The sequence below is a fragment of the Solanum stenotomum genome, chromosome 8, assembly GCF_019186545.1.
Source record: "Solanum stenotomum isolate F172 chromosome 8, ASM1918654v1, whole genome shotgun sequence".
NCBI classification, from domain to species: domain Eukaryota; kingdom Viridiplantae; phylum Streptophyta; class Magnoliopsida; order Solanales; family Solanaceae; genus Solanum; species Solanum stenotomum.
The window spans coordinates 27,610,984-27,627,350 of NC_064289.1; the positions used below are offsets into that span (position 1 = coordinate 27,610,984).

The 16,367-nt window shown below is 30.0% G+C and overlaps 2 protein-coding genes across 2 annotated transcripts; one reads left to right on the forward strand and one right to left on the reverse strand.

Annotated features, from left to right (window-relative positions):
* The first annotated feature begins 3,271 nt into the window (after nucleotides 1-3,271).
* Nucleotides 3,272-5,357, forward strand: LOC125872582 (protein LURP-one-related 14-like). The gene is made up of 3 exons (XM_049553331.1): nucleotides 3,272-3,607; nucleotides 4,185-4,406; nucleotides 4,482-5,357. The coding sequence occupies exons 1-3, from the start codon at nucleotides 3,359-3,361 to the stop codon at nucleotides 4,614-4,616; spliced, it is 606 nt and encodes a 201-aa protein (XP_049409288.1). The 5' UTR covers nucleotides 3,272-3,358; the 3' UTR covers nucleotides 4,617-5,357.
* Nucleotides 5,358-5,542: 185 nt separating this feature from the next.
* Nucleotides 5,543-7,612, reverse strand: LOC125872573 (amino acid transporter AVT6C-like). Its single transcript, XM_049553320.1, has 5 exons — nucleotides 7,099-7,612; nucleotides 6,758-6,898; nucleotides 6,461-6,664; nucleotides 5,912-6,383; nucleotides 5,543-5,814 (listed from the first exon to the last, which is right to left on the reverse strand). Exons 1-5 carry the CDS (start codon nucleotides 7,466-7,468, stop codon nucleotides 5,685-5,687), a joined length of 1,317 nt encoding a protein of 438 aa, XP_049409277.1. The 5' UTR covers nucleotides 7,469-7,612; the 3' UTR covers nucleotides 5,543-5,684.
* Between the last annotated feature and the right edge of the window lie 8,755 nt (nucleotides 7,613-16,367).

Below are 16,367 nucleotides of genomic sequence, written 5' to 3' on the forward strand. Positions count from 1 at the left end.
GAGACATAAATCCGCCAGTTTTGCATATTGAATATACCTGAATGAATTGATAGTATATTATTAATTGAGTTTCGATATCTAAAAACGGTAAACCTAGTTCGTCTTTCTTATTGATAAAATCCAAGTAATTAAAAATAGTTAGTAGTTTCTCATAAAATCCCTCAATTTTCCAATAATAGTTATTGATTTAAATCTCAACATCAAATTAATTATAAAAGAATTGTAATATGCTCTTTGTGAAATTCGACCTCAACCTAGTTGGATTACTGTATTTTATCATTGACTGCTTTAATCCCATAAAAAAACGAGATGTAGATTGGGTAGGTGTTATCTAAACAGACGAGACATTGAATTTGAATGTTGGTACACATGAAATATTTCTAATAAGTTCATTTCCTTTTGAGCAATTGACTAATTCCTCTTAGTGATATCTTAGTAGAATTTCCTATTTGCGTTTATACTAATCCAACATTATCTACTTTTATTTGTCAAATTTCATTATCAATGGTGTGATGGATTGCTCATATATTAATGATCCATTTATAAAATGTATTTATTAGTATATAAAGCATTACCTGTCATGTTAGTACTTAGTACTAGCTAGCTTCTTCATGTGTTGTATGATTCAACATTTATAAAATTTGATTATATTGATCAGGTCATGTTAAGAATTATTGCCTTGCTGAAGTGGAACACGATCGTCTGATTGAGATATGTTACTAATTAAACCTAATGGATATTCTATAATTTTATAACTTTTTTTCGTAGTATGACCCTTCATGAGACAGAACTCTTATTGCATCAATTTAAAATAATCATCTCTAACTAGTAGTCGTTAGACAATAGTCACAGAACTGAGTACAAATTTTCTTTCACGGTAAGGTTCCATTTAGGGAAAAACGCTTTTTATATTAAGATTTTTTTACTAAACTTTTAATTAAGGAAAAAGTAGTCTTATTCACCATACCACATCTGTTGGTGGTGGTAAAAAAATTGTTTTGCTTATGCACCCCACCATTAGCAATAAATAGGGTAGTTGGATCTACATTATTTTTCAATACTCTCTTTAATTCAAAAAACTGGTCCCCTAAATTTTCAATGGAGCTCTTTAATATAAACCATCTTCTTCTTTTTTTGATAGGGGTGGTTTTGTCCACCTAGCCACTGATGTAAGGACTTTTGGCTATATTGTTCCTTGATTTGATTTCATTTTCTAGCATATGATAGAAAACTTTCAAATCTATTGTGATCCTTCTCCTTCTTCTCCTCATCAAACAAATATGATCAAAATCAACTTCAATAGTTAATGTACTTTTTACCGTAAATTAAGAAATTATAAATAAAAAGATAATTTTTCAAATTCATCTCTTAAATAAAAATTTTTTATAAATAAATGTGAATATTTTCCAAAAAAAATTAATTACAAAGGGTAATATAGAAATTAATTGATATTTTCTTAAATTTAATAAAATAGATAATTAATATGAAATAATTATTTTTAATAAAATGATCAACTAATATGAGTCAGAAAGAATATAATAAAACAATTGAGCTTTTTCATGATTCATGTACCGCGATATCTGTAGCCGTTGGCTTGTTTCGTGTCTCGAGAATTTTTTCTTGATTTTCTTCCCCTTTTCCTTTTCATTTGCAACGCAGATGGGTCATTTTGACGTTAAGTGAACTTGTTACTCCCTCTATCCCTTTTTACTTGTCTAAATTTAATTTTTTATTTATTTATTTTTATTTGTCATTTTTTGATAATAAAAAAAAATTATTTTTTACCTATTATATTTATAATTTATTTAAAGAGTTAATGTTTTTGAAAAATGTAAGAATCTCTTTAATGAGTAAATTAATTTTGAAATTCTATCAATTAATAGGAAAAAAATATTAAATTTACTATACTAATTATTATTTTATTAATAGATGTGTCAAGTAAAAAATAACAACTAAATAGGAACTAAGGGAGTATATGAATTCATATGAGTACAATAATTTCTCCCTCAAATTCAATATAAATGATTTGTCAGGTGTGACACACCAAAATATTTAAAATCATTAATTTAAAGATAATTTATTACTAATATTTTTCATTTTTAAATTTTTATTTGAACTTTTCTTAAAAGTAAAGATATAATTTGAGATTTAGAAGTAGTTGAAAACTCCATAAAAAAGAAAGATAATTCTTGAAAAAATAATTAATATATTCTTAAACTTTAAAAAAATTCATCCATTTTGAACCATATAGTAATTCATTTTATACTACTGAACTAGAGAGAGTAATTCATTTTTTAATAAGAGTGGTGTTTAGACAACTTTCCCGCATTTTAATTATTTGACTTGGGACGTGATATTTTTCATTAACAAAGAATATACTATCAAGTATAAGTAACTTTGTCTATTAAGATCTTTTTTTAAAAAAAAAAATTGTGGATAAGGAGTAGGAAAATGGGCAGAAAATTAAACAATCTTTCTTAATAACATAAACAATTAATCAATGAACAATTAAAATTTCTGACTTAAGTAGATAAATAGAATTAATTACTCTTTATGTCCCAATTTATGTAATACATTTTATTTTTTGAGAGTCAAGTTTAAGTTTGACCGAGAATTTGTGAAATCTTCAATTTTTTTGAAATAAAATTTATATATTTGTAAACTATGTAAAAAATACTATAAGTCACAATAATTGAATAAAAAATATATAAAAAATTTACGATAAAAATAGACTTATTTGAATCTCAAAATCCAAAATATATGAGCATAATTTTTTTTGTATGAATTAGAACCCTAGTTTCCATAGTTTATCCCTTGTTTATTAACCACGGGTGAATATCTTCTGTAAAAATGTTTGTAAAAACTTTTTTTTTAATGAGTATTCTTTTATGTTTTTTAAAAGTGTAAAGCTACATATTTTCCACGTAGAGTCGCTATTTTCATGCTCTATTTATATCAAATGTGAATGCTTAGACTTTTTTTTACGTAAAAGTAAGTGAATATCTATGAATTATGATAGGATGCTTAATGAAAGTACAAATTAAAAGCTAAATTCATGCTGACCAAGATCCACCGTCCGACTGATACTTCTCGCGTTTCTATACATTTAATAAAATAAATTGTTTTAAAAATAAAGTAGCAATCAATGGGGCCTTGTATTTTAAAACGAAAATTTCAACGGTCAATTATATAGGAAAACGAAGGGAAGTTTCTGTGACAGAGCAATCTCATCTTCTTTTGTTAGTATTACTTTTTCAACACAATTAACTTTGCCTTTTGACAATCTCTTATGAACCAATATAAGGCAAGTCATAGCTAGTTTTTGTCAATTAATGTTGAGTAAGTAGTGTTTACATATATGTTTAAGCCAGAGATAAATTTTGAAGTTCCCCTGCTTCCTATTGTTGGGGATGGCTTCTGTTTTCCTTATCTTGTGAACTTAACTGTGAAGAAGAAGATCCTTGGACTCTCACAACTAAATATCGATGTCTTGGATGATACTGGAATCTCTCTTCTCCAAGGTGATGGAAAAGTTTGGCATCTCAGAAAGAAGAAAAGAATCATTGCTCATCCTGATGGTTTACCTCTCCTTACTCTGCGCGAAAAGGTATCGAACATATTCTCTCTTTTTAGTTTTCATTCTTAGTTGATATGGTTTGGGCTCACTTGAGCACAGTGGCGATGTACAAAAATAGGAGAAAAACTTGGCTATAACACCTTATTATGTCAAGATTATCCAGAATATGTTATTTAATCACTTCGTTTATCATTAACATTATTTTCCTGTCCAATTGACTATAACATAGCTACTCCGCCCTGCTTGAGCTCATCTCGATCGACCTATGCTTCACCAGCACAAGTATCCAGTTACTCTGCTCACCAATTAAGAATTTGTTGGTGCTTGTGAGATATCTGTGTCTCAACATGTATATTACTTATTCATTTTTTGTCGTATTATTTATGAACTATAGTTTGTGGTATATTCACCACCGAATTAATTTAGTTGATGATTTAGCAGTTCCTATGATTTTCACCCTCTTTATTGACTGTTAGGCCACACTTTAAGTGCCGACCACGGAGTTTTATTCTTCTGTGTAAAATGATTTAGAAGCATCAAAGTAACTCAAAGAATGCATATATTATGAACTTAAGAGTGATGTGGTTTGTTAAATATTTGAGTGCAGACACTTTCATGGCGTAATACGTGGAAAGTTTATCGTGCTGAGAGTTCAGACATAAATGATCTGCTATACACAATTAAAAGATCAAGCACATTTCAAATGAAAATGCAACTTGATGTGTTCTTGGCTAGCAATATCAATGGAGAGATATGTGATTTCCAAGTAAAGGGATCTTTCACCAATCAATCTTTCAAAGTTTATAAAGGGGATACTTTGATTGCTGAGGTACTTAACTAATTATTAAACTTCAAATCCCTGTTTGAGTGTCTATACGAATAAATAATTCTTTCAATTATGCAGGTCAAAGAGAGATTCAAACTTGGAAGTTTCTTCAAAGGAAGAGAAAATTTTGAAGTAAGAGTTTATCCTGGTGTGGATTATGCGTTTATCGTCTCAATATTGATAGTATATAATGAAATATACGGGGAATCATAGATACACTATGTCAATTGTCAGGTTTCTTGGCCTCTTTTCACTTTAATGTATGTACAAGTGTGTAAAAACTCACATCATATACTTATAAAGGGAGTAATTTAGCCTTTTATGATGTTAATAAATAAATAGGCAGGCTTTTCTTATTGGGATTCTACTTAATTTGGTTGAACAAGATGAGTTCATCCAATTGTGAGTTCTTCTTTCTTCCTTATCATAAGTTAGGCAGTCATTGATCATCTTCAAGCTCTGGTATACTAAGAGATATTAAGAATTAAGATATCCAGGACAAGAGAGGAGTGGTCTCGATAGAGGACAAGATGCGGGAAACGAGATTGAGATGGTTTAAGCATGTGCAGAGGATATGCACGGATACTCTTGTGCAAAGGTGTGTGAGGGCTGACTATGGATTGTTTCAACAGAAGTACAGGTAGGCCGAAGAAGTAAATGAGAGAGGTGATTAAATATGACATGATGCAGCTTCAACTAGCTGATGACATGACCGTAGACAAGAGGTCACGGAGAACACATATTAAAGTAGGAAGTTTGATAGTTTAGTGCTGTCTCGCTTATTATTCTTTACTATTAGCTAGCCGTCTTATTAGTTGTATATTCTTGAAGTTTCTTGTCCTTTGAGTTTGGTTATTATTTGTGGGTTTCTTACACTTCGATTATCATTGTATCTTGTTATGACTACTACGATTTAGAATGATTTGTCAAGTTGTCTATAGTATATATTTGTCATGACTGTCTTCGTTTCCGTTATTTCTTTTTCTATACTACTTTGTGTTGTTTTATCTTGAGCTGAGAGTCTATAGAAAACAGCCTTTGTACCTTAGAGGTAAGATCTGCATACATTTTACCTTCCCCACGCCCTTTTGTGGGATTAACACGGAATATGTAGTTCTCACTCGGGTTGCTTCAAGAAGTATTGTAAATTTTCTGGTCCAATTGATTTAGGAATATGGCTAAATTCAGTATTCACAACGATATTATTGGAACTAGCAAATATTGCACAACAAAACACAAATTGAAAATCCAAAAGGTCTAATTGAGATTCATGGCATAAATTTATGAACTTTTTCCAATAATCATATTGTAGATGTTGGCAGCGATAGTTATAACACTCGTCACAACAGCTAGAACAATCATGACTACCGCGATGATCTTGTCTTTTCTTGAAGATAAACCATGGACATCTCTGCCAAATAAGAAACAAAACGTTCAGCATAAAAACAGAAGAAAGAAAATCTTTCAGATTAATTAGTTAAAAAGTTGAGGGGAAGAAAGACAGAGACCTTAGAGCAATTGCACCTGGAAATATGAAGGCAAGACAAACATTTGAAGTTGATCCCATGAACTGGTAAATGTACCATACCGATGGTATAGTGATGGCTACTATATATGATAAGGCTAAAAAGATCAGTGTAAGAAACATGAATCTTTTGGTGTCAGTTGCTAGTAATTCCTTCTTAGGGAATATGAGTTCGTCGATGTTGGCTCTCAGGGAAAAATTTAAGAGAGGAAATACCAGCATTAGGTGAAGTGCATAGCTCAAACGAACGATATCATTTAGAATGGGACTGATTGCTATAGCACCAGAGGACGACGTATCAAAATTTACAAGTATATCTGCATTGATTGAATCTCCAAATAGAAGGTAGCCGAAAATTCCAATTGAAAAATAGATGACTGAACAAACTACTAGTGAAATTTTGACAGCACTAGTCATAGCTCCAGGTATCCCCAGCTCAATTTCAATAGGATGGACTGCATTCAAGTTTTTATGTTGCATGTCAGTAAAGTTAACATCAAGGCCACGAAATGATCAAGTATGTAGCTTTTACCATTGAAGTGAAATGCAAAAGCTGTTACGATGACTGGGATGGCGGTGAAGAGATTAAAGAAGGAAGAAGTACTATTCAACTCCGGTAGCATTCTTGGCCTTACTATTTCCCCTTTTACGATTGCAATGATTGCCATTACAGAACATATACCAACAAATACAACTGCTAGGATAATTGCTATTGCTGAACTGAGCCATAATGATTCTGCAATCACAAGCCATATATATAAACACAAACCATTAGTGAACATTTTAACTTGTGAAGTAACTCCAACAACAGAGGACAGAATGAACTGACCTACACGCCGGTATAGGACTAGAGGAAGCATAACAAGCAAGACAGTGAGTAGGATTGATAGATAACGAGAATTCCACCAATGAATCCCAAACCATTCTTGAAGGACACCAAGGTGTTCTCCTTTTCCAGAAAAAACGTCTCCTGATCATTGAAATTAACAAAAAAAAAAAAAGAAGAAAAATTAGTACTGTTGTCATACATCCAAGTCGTGATACCATGTGAAGATGGATCTTGGGACTAACTAAACCCCAAAAGCTAGCTAATAAGGTGAGGGTTGTCCAAGTCCGAGACCAACTGTTCATCCCTTGATCATGTAAGAGGCATTAAAGAATGAAAGTTACCAATAATAATGAGGTACATGATCAAGCAACCAAGAGTAGTGATCATTACACAAATTTGTACTGCCAAAGAACCAATCTTTCCAAAGTTCTCTTTCATCAATCCAGCGTACGTCGTGGACTGACCAGCATAGGTGGCCCTCAACATGAAATTTACCGTTATGTCTACTAACAAAGCGACCAGAACAATCAACACGAATGCGGGAACAACACCTAGGACCTTTAAAGTTGCTGGGATTGACATAATTCCTGCACCAATTATAGTAGTTGACACATTGAACACCGCCCTCCATATCACCCACCGGTTCTCCCTCGTCCGAGAGTTCGAAAGCAGTGGAACCTCGGCGCTGGTACCAGTCCTGTCTGGATCCATCCCCGGTGATTGAATCGCGAAAACTGCTACAATTTGACAAATAATTAACCTAGTCTATGGCCGGAGATCAGGCAGGCGGCAAAAGTGACAGTTGAGAGATATTTAAATGTTACAAGGAAACAATAAGGGACAAATGACCTCACTTAATACTGTTAAACTTTATAGTATTATGAGATTGAATGGAATTTCATGGTCTGTACGCCTCCTAAGAGTATGGCTGCTTTTAAAATTCGTTTAGGCCAATAATCAACAAACAACATGATTCCATATGATGTGACTTAGCTCATATCACTTGCAACCTGTTTGGACGGACTTATTGCTTTTATTTTTGTTAAATATTTTGATTTTAAAATATTTTTAAATTTTATCAAAAGTATTTAAAAGCTTTTTTTATTTAAATACCTTCAATAAGTCAATTCAAACAACCTAAGAGCCTATTGAATTGACTTATTTTAAGTGTTTTAAAATTTAAAATAAGAGAAAATATATAATTATTCCAAGACCTGTTTTTTAAAAAGACATTTCAACTTTGCGGGGTCCTAATACCCCCTTAAACAATTTTTAAAGTGTTGTAAATACCCCTTTTTCAATTACCCTCAATTGCAAGAAAAAAAGTACAATCACGCACCAATTATTATCTGTTAATTTGATTTTTAATCTTTATTTTTCATTTTTTTTTCTTATTTTATTAACTTCATCTTCTTTTTCTTTTTCTCTTTCTTCTTCTTTCTTCATTTTCTTTTCTTTTTCTCTTTCTTCTTCTTTCCTCATCACCCTCCTCTGCTCTTCTTCAATCCTTCTAACTGTCTTCTCCAATCTACGTAGTCGCCATCTTCATCAATCCTTCGGAGTAGTCTTTATCACGTCAATATAATAATATAATCTCCACCATTAATATCATCAAATTATTGTCAAATCAAAAATAAAATTACTAACAAATTATATATTGAAAAATTAATAATCACCTCCAATCTACCATCTCCTTTTCAAAATTACAACAATTATGCAGCTCCATTACGATGAAGGTAATGGAATTCTATAATACTTTGAAATCGAAGAAATTTCTTTATTTACATGCTAAAGAATTACATAACAATTTATTTTATTTTATTTTTTAAAAAGGAACAATATTATCAAGGAGGTTTACAATTATTATTATTTTGAAAAAAAATAAGGGCAAAAAAAGAAAAAGGAACAAAGAGAAGCAAGAAGACAAGAAAAAAATGAGTGAAGTAAATGGGTCTTTTAAGTTGAAGAAAATAGAAAAGAGGTAGTTGGTTCTTTTGAAATTTGGGGAAGAAGATAACAAAAATAAAGAATTGAGAAAGTACAATAAAATAAATAAAAGAAAAGAAAAAAATATTTCTAATTAAATAAATGCTTAAATAAATATTCATTAAATAAATATTCATTTACTTTTTGGTTCAACTCACTCTCTACCAAAGAGTGAACTACACTCTACATGTTACCTAGGCACGTAATGGACAATAAATTCATTTTAAATAAGAACAATGGGTAATAGGATTCCTACAAAGTTCAAGTGTCTTTTTTAAAAAGAGGTTTTACTTTAATGGGGTAATTATGTATTTTCTCTTAAAATAATTTTAAACATTTGGATAGTGTTTTGATAAAATAAAAGGTGTATTTAAGAATTTAATTTTAAGTTGAAATAATGAAAATAAGCCAAAAATTGTTAATTAAAATTTAACTCAATTGAAAGGGACTCTTATTCTATCCATTTGATTCATGATATGATAAGAACTTAATTTTATATGCTTATGTGGTTCTCTTTTTAGCTTTTGCACATGTCTTTGGAATCAAAAGACATCTCTAGAACTAGCTATTGTGTTGAATAACAAAGAGCATGATTTATGTAAAATTCATTTTCATTGGGACAGTTCATACACAATTTTCTTCCAGAATTATCCAATACTAGCTAGGTGTCCTATTTCTGACTTGACGGGATTAGGAGATTTTAGTTTCCGTACGTTTCATTAAGCTATTTATCAAGCGTAAAAAATATTGTGTAACGTATTACTCTCTCTATTTAAAAAAAATGTCCTTATTTCTTTTTAGTCTGTTTAAAAAAAAATTATCTCTTTTTTTTTGTAATATTTTAATTTCAACTTTTCACATGGCATGTTTAAGGCCACAAAATTAAAAGACAATTTTATACATTTGACATAACTTTAATTTAGAACCACAAGATTCAAAAGTCTTCTTTACTTTTTTAAACTCCGTGTCAAGTCAAACTAGATCACTCTTTTTGAAACGGAAGGAATACATTTTTGCAAGAAAAAAGAAATTTCAATTATCAATTTACAGTTAATACGTTAGGTTTTCCGTACGTATCAGCTAGCTTACATTTTATTTAAGCCATTTGGCACTTTTACTTCAAACATCTTGTTGTCTTCGTTTCTATATGACATTTTTTAGTTGATTTTAGAAAGAATAACATATTTCTATATTTAATAACAATTTTATTTGAAAATTTTCATTTTATCCTTAATAAGATAATTTACACATACATAAATATCTACATATTTTATCCACAAGTTTCAAGTAGAATTTAATTTACACAACCTTACTTGTTTTTTAATGAGGAACTTACAGAAATGATTATAATTTAGGGGTTCATAAGGTTCAATAACTATAATTAAGATAATTACTATTCGTAACTAACTTTTAATTGACTATCCAACTGTATCAAAATGTATTCATCATGTTTGGTGATTGTATTCTAGTATACATATTTTATGTTTAGATAGTTTCTTCGAAGATAAATATAATATTTAATGCAGTGCATTAATTGTGCAGTAGTATCTTTTTAAAAAGGGAATTGCACTACAGAATTTGTTGTATCACTAACTATTATTTGTACGACATTGATACAATTTTTCATTGCTGTTGTTATAGAATTTTTTCATTTGAATACATTGGTACAACATTGGAATAAATGCATTCTAATGATGAATACACTAGAAATACTTAAATACATTGATAAAAATATATAATTTTGAACAAAAATACACTCAAATACTTGATATAAGTGTAAAAAAAATAACCATTAGACTTGAATATATTGATACAAATTTATAACAAGTTGCATGTAACACCCCAAAAGTTTCTAAGCTAAAGTCCGAACTATTCTTTATTTGCATATAAAGTCTTATCGGGTTATTCTTAAATTGCTCATATATGTAAAGGTAAATTCTTTAGTGTGGGAATGATTTTGGATATCAATTAAGGTCACTAAAAACTCCTAGCACAAAGTTGAGTTGAAAGTTTTCTTACCGATTAAGTTTTGATGTAAGATTTTACTTGGGTCAAATTTAAACGATCATATCTCTTAGAATATAAAGAGCTACGTGGTCCATAACCTATCAAATTAAAGGTATTTGAATCTACTTTCCAACGCCACCAATTTCACAAAAATACGAGTTTTGAGTAAAAAGTTATGACCATTTTAGTAACCTGATATAGTGCAGTGACGAATTAGCCGACGGGAAGACATTAAAAAGGGTCGTTTTCATCTTTTTACCTCTAAGAAAATCCTAAATGAATCTTTTGACTAATTAAAGACCCAAAACAATCAGATTTTCATCTCTAATCCATCACTATCTTCACTCTCAAACCCTAAGGCAAAACCCCAAGGAAAAATCAAAGTAGAAGACTCCATTCAAGATTCTTTCAATCGTTTTCAAGATTCTTCTTCAAGGTAAGTCTTTCTCCAAGAATTCCAATCTTTCCAACTCAAATTCCTCCATACAATTATGAATCACTAATGAAAATCATAATTATTGGCCATAGAGTTTCAAGAAACTAATTAATGAAATCTCAAGAAAGGTTTTCTTGATTTTTCTCCTTCAAGCTAGGGTTTCAAGGCTTCTAATCAAGTTCTTCTTCAATATTCTTCAAGAACCTTATTCTTCCAGGTATGTAAGGTTATCATAGTGTTGGACTAGTTCGTCCTCACGCCCTACATCTACTTTCAAATGAGTAAAAGAGTAATCTAGGATTCTATCCCTAGATTTGAGTATTCTTGAGATGAGTTGATTTTGAGTTCTTGAGTTTCGAATTCTTTCTGAAATTCTATTCTTAATTAATGAATTGTCATATGTTATGAATTAAGATTCTTGAGTTGATTCGCTCATGTCTATATTTCAGCATGAACCCTATAAATTGAGTATCTTTGCGATGAGTAGTATCGTTGAGTTCTGAGTACTGAGTTTCCATATTGCTATTAAGATCCCTGAGTTGAGTTATTCATATCCATAATTTCTCATGAATCCTGCGAATTGAGTTATAAATCTTCGGAAGCTTTTTAAAATCAAGACTTGAGTTTTAAACTGAGTTTTTGAGAAATTAATTATGAGTATTGAGAAAAAGTTTCTAAAACATGATTAGTATGACAATCGAGTATGCCATCAATGTTTATGCAGTATGACTTCCCGAGTCATCAATGATCATAACACAATATGATTTTTATATATTTTTGAGAAAGAGTTTTCATGTATGAATTGAGTAAGAGTATGAGGGAACTAAATATTCCCAAAGGTATCAGTTTTTACATTGATAAAATATAAACTTTGATTTCTAAACGAGTTATGAGTTCAAAGATAATTCAAGGGCAGTTACCTCTTTTAAGAGGATAGTTTGAGCAATTATCTCAAATCAGAGAAAGTATGTTTTAAAATATTAAGCATGAGTATATATATTATTGGGAGTAGTATTGAGCACTGATATGGGGTTGAGTTCAGACAACTCAAAATCCTCGTAAACCATGTATGCCAACATGGATAAAGGGTCATACTTTTTAGATGATTACTTATTACTTTTAAGCATAACTTAGTTGATCCACTTAGTTGAGGTGTTCTATACCCCGCCAAGGTATAGAAAAATTCTGACAGTGTGGGCGAGACGTTGTATCATCACTTAGCTCATAGTAATGGTTGTCGGTTAGAGAATCTCCTAATAGAGTTAAAGTGTATTTTTATATATCACTTATTATGTTGAGTTCAGAGATGAGAAAGTATTTTGTAAAGCTTTAAATGATTTGACTCATTTATTTCTTTACATTCAGCTTGAGTACATTGTTATCTATTGCAATCCTTTCTTTCAGTTATTTGTTATTCAACTATATTACGTACTCGTACATTCAATGTACTGATGTCATTCGACCTATATCTTTTAAAGATGAAGATACAAGTTATTAGGATCCTCAACAAGAGTCTGTTGAGATCACATCATCTGATCGCCTGCTTATGAGTGAGACCTCCTTGCTTTCGGAGTACTCTAGTTTTATGAGTTGTTAGTAGTAGTTCTTTTGAGGAGTCGTGGATCTTGTCCCGATACTCATCTTTATACAGTAGAGGCTTCATAGATAGAGAGTCTTGGAGAGTCTTTCAATTTCAGATGTTTTATTTAAAACTTATGTTTCATACTCAATATATTCAGCAAAGTTTTGAGATTCAATAAACTATTTTTAAAACATTTCTTTCATTTTGATGCTTATGTATGCTTGATTTAGTCTTCCGCTTGTAGTCAGTCAGGATGAGGGTTCGCTTGGAGGCCAGCAATGGTTCTCAAGTGCCGGCTACGTCCAGGGTGTAGACTCGGATCGTGACATTGCAAGATACACAATACATTGATACAAAATAAATAACAAGGAATAGATACACTTTGATACATTGATACAAATGTATAATCAACATCAGATACAAACAAATACATTTAATACAATAATAGTGGAACAAATACACTCAAATACATGAATAAATGCATATATGCGTGCATTTGATTCTTTGAAAAGTCTTCAAATTTGCACCATAAATCCCTCAAATTTGAGATATGAACTCCTCATAATATATCCAATTTTCAAAATATTACTCATTAGTTTTAGTAACAATTTCATGAATTCGTAATTTGAACTTAAACTTCAAAGCTTTCTCTCATGGCTAGACCTGAAATAAATGAAATTTTAGAGCTCTCGCATGACTATCTCAAGAATGAAGAACCGATACTAGAATACATAAAGCGAGTGAAGTAAGTATGAAGTGAGCTAAATAGAAGTTGTAGCAATGAACTATTAAGGAATGATTGTGTTGAAGTTTCAAACGTAGAGCTCGGTACCTTAATTTCATGATTGTATTCTAGGTTGAGCACAACATCCTTATGCACTCATTTCACATCTTAGACATACTTGGTGTAAAAGGCGGCTCCCTATTCAGTGTTATGCATACTTCCTCGGTAACTTCTAGTTTGATTATAAAAAAGGGATAATGCATAAGAACCCCCTAGACTATGACCGAAATTTCAGAGACACACCTAAACTTAATTAGAGTCCTATTACCCACCTAAACTAATTTAAAATGGAATAAATACACCACAAACGTTGACATGTCATAGAGAGTGTGCACACTCTCTTGAAGGCAAGTAATATATGCACAAATTGTCATTTTTTATTGTGAACTTTATAATTAGTTAGTACACATATTTATCGATAATAAAACTTATATATATTTAATTATTTTTATTTCTTTCTTTGTAAAATATTTATTTTAATTTCTTTTTACTTTGATTTTTAAAATTAATTTATTATCTTTTCACTTTTAATTATTTTAATAAATTGTGTGTATTTAAAAAAAAATAAAATTAAAAGTGTCATTTAATTTTAATGTTTTAATATTTTTATGTTTTATTTGATTTTCTTCACTTATTTTGATATCCGTTCAAAATTAACTTATTTTAAATAAAAGACATTTGAAATCAAATCAAAACGAAAGACAAAGAAAATAAACTCAACAGAAAATTAAATGAGAAAAACAATGAATGTAAGTAAAAAAAGTAGTTTCGATACAAGGTAAAAAAATGTGTATTAACTTAATTTAAATACAAGATAAAAAAAAATAAGAATATTTTTTTAATAAAAAATTTAAGAATTTTTTTTAATTATTTTTTTAAAAAAATATATAATTTTCAATAAAAAAATAATATTTACATACATGGCGGGAGAGTGTGTACAAACACAACCAACTTGGGTGGTTGAAGATGCCGCATCAGCACAAAAGGTGCACAAAAATACGAAAAAAATGAGTTCAGGAGGGTAATAGGATTTTGGTTAAGTTTAGGTGTGTCTCTGGGATTTCGATCATAATCTAGGGGGGTACTTATGCCTTATCCCTATTTTTAAAAGGGAGAAATTACGCGGATAAGTAAATATATTCTAGTTAATTAATAAACATATGCAGTGTTATGCATACTTCCTTGGTAACTTCTAGTTTGATTATAAAAAAGGGATAATGCATAAGAACCCCCTAGACTATGACCGAAATTTCAGAGACACACCTAAACTTAATTAGAGTTTTATTACCCACCTAAACTAATTTAAAATGGAATAAATACACCACAAACGCTGACATGTCATAGAGAGTGTGCACACTCTCTTGAAGGCAAGTAATATATGCACAAATTGTCATTTTTTATTGTGAACTTTATAATTAGTTAGTACACATATATATTGATAATAAAACTTATATATATTTAATTATTTTTATTTCTTTCTTTGTAAAATATTTATTTTAATTTCTTTTCACTTTGATTTTTTAAATTAATTTATTATCTTTTCACTTTTAATTATTTTTAATAAATTGTGTGTATTTAAAAAAAAAACAATTTAAAAGTGTCATTTAATTTTAATGTTTTAATATTTTTATGTTTTATTTGATTTTCTTCACTTATTTTGATATCCGTTCAAAATTAACTTATTTTAAATAAAAGACATTTGAAATCAAATCAAAATGAAAGACAAAGAAAATAAACTCAACAGAAAATTAAAAGAGAAAAAACAATGAATGTAAGTAAAAAAAAATAGTTTCGATACAAGGTAAAAAAATGTGTATTAACTTAATTTAAATACAAGATAAAAAAAATAAGAATATTTTTTTAATAAAAAATTTAAGAATTTTTTAAAATTATTTAAAAAAAATAAATATATATATATATATATATATATATATATATAATTTTTTTTTAAAAAAATAATATTTACACACATGGCGGGAGAGTGTGTACAAACACAACCAACTTGGGTGGTTGAAGGTGCCACATCAGCACAAAAATACGAAAAAAATGAGTTCAGGGGTAATAGGATCTTGGTTAAGTTTAGGTGTGTCTCTGGAATTTCGATCATAGTCTAGGGGGTACTTATGCCTTATACGTGAGTCCTATGTCAATCGCGTAACTACATATGCCAACGTAGGACAAGGGTTGTACTGAACTTTTTGAAAATTCCTTTATGCTATGCCTTGTGGATTTGTTATGGATTCACATGCTAGCTTATTATATGTATGTATCATAGCCAACAAAGTATGGATGCCTTAGTCGTTCGGGATGAGATCAGACTCCATGTGTTCATATGGTGGATTATGTCGATTAAACTAAGAGAATCCTATAATTAACTAACTAATATGTTCTTTGGTTGTCTTCTCATTTATTATATTATTCTTATGTTTTATTCCATGCCATTTTACATACGAATGCTATGCCATGTTATGAATAAATTCATCTTTTTCCAAACATGTCTCACGTAATGGCCATGTTGTTGGTTCAGTCGGACAAGTTATAGCAATGGGTGTCGATATCGCTGAAGTTTGGTGTATTTACATATTTTTTCACACTATTTTATGCATATGTGTACCTTATTTTGCTTTGAATCAGTGATATAAAAATAACTTGTGTTGATAAATTTTAGATATGAAGTTCCATCGACGTTTCAATTATTTTGAGATATTACCCACTCAAAATGGAGCTCATATGCATGTGGTATTCCAAAATTTAAACCGTCTTCTCTTTTAGCCTTGAGAGTTGTAATCAATTCAAAATCATGTCAAACCTCAAC

Excerpts from the sequence above, each read along its gene's own strand:
- LOC125872582 (XM_049553331.1), top strand. The coding sequence starts at position 3,359 with ATGTTTAAGCCAGAGATAAATTTTGAAGTTCCCCTGCTTCCTATTGTT. Across the intron at positions 3,608-4,184 it reads TCCTTACTCTGCGCGAAAAG|ACACTTTCATGGCGTAATAC; the intron begins GTATCGAACATA and ends ATTTGAGTGCAG. Across the intron at positions 4,407-4,481 it reads GGGATACTTTGATTGCTGAG|GTCAAAGAGAGATTCAAACT; the intron begins GTACTTAACTAA and ends TCAATTATGCAG.
- LOC125872573 (XM_049553320.1), bottom strand. The coding sequence starts at position 7,468 with ATGGATCCAGACAGGACTGGTACCAGCGCCGAGGTTCCACTGCTTTCG. Across the intron at positions 6,665-6,757 it reads AGTCCTATACCGGCGTGTAG|AATCATTATGGCTCAGTTCA; the intron begins GTCAGTTCATTC and ends TTGTGATTGCAG. Across the intron at positions 6,384-6,460 it reads TTTTGCATTTCACTTCAATG|TCCATCCTATTGAAATTGAG; the intron begins GTAAAAGCTACA and ends ACTTGAATGCAG.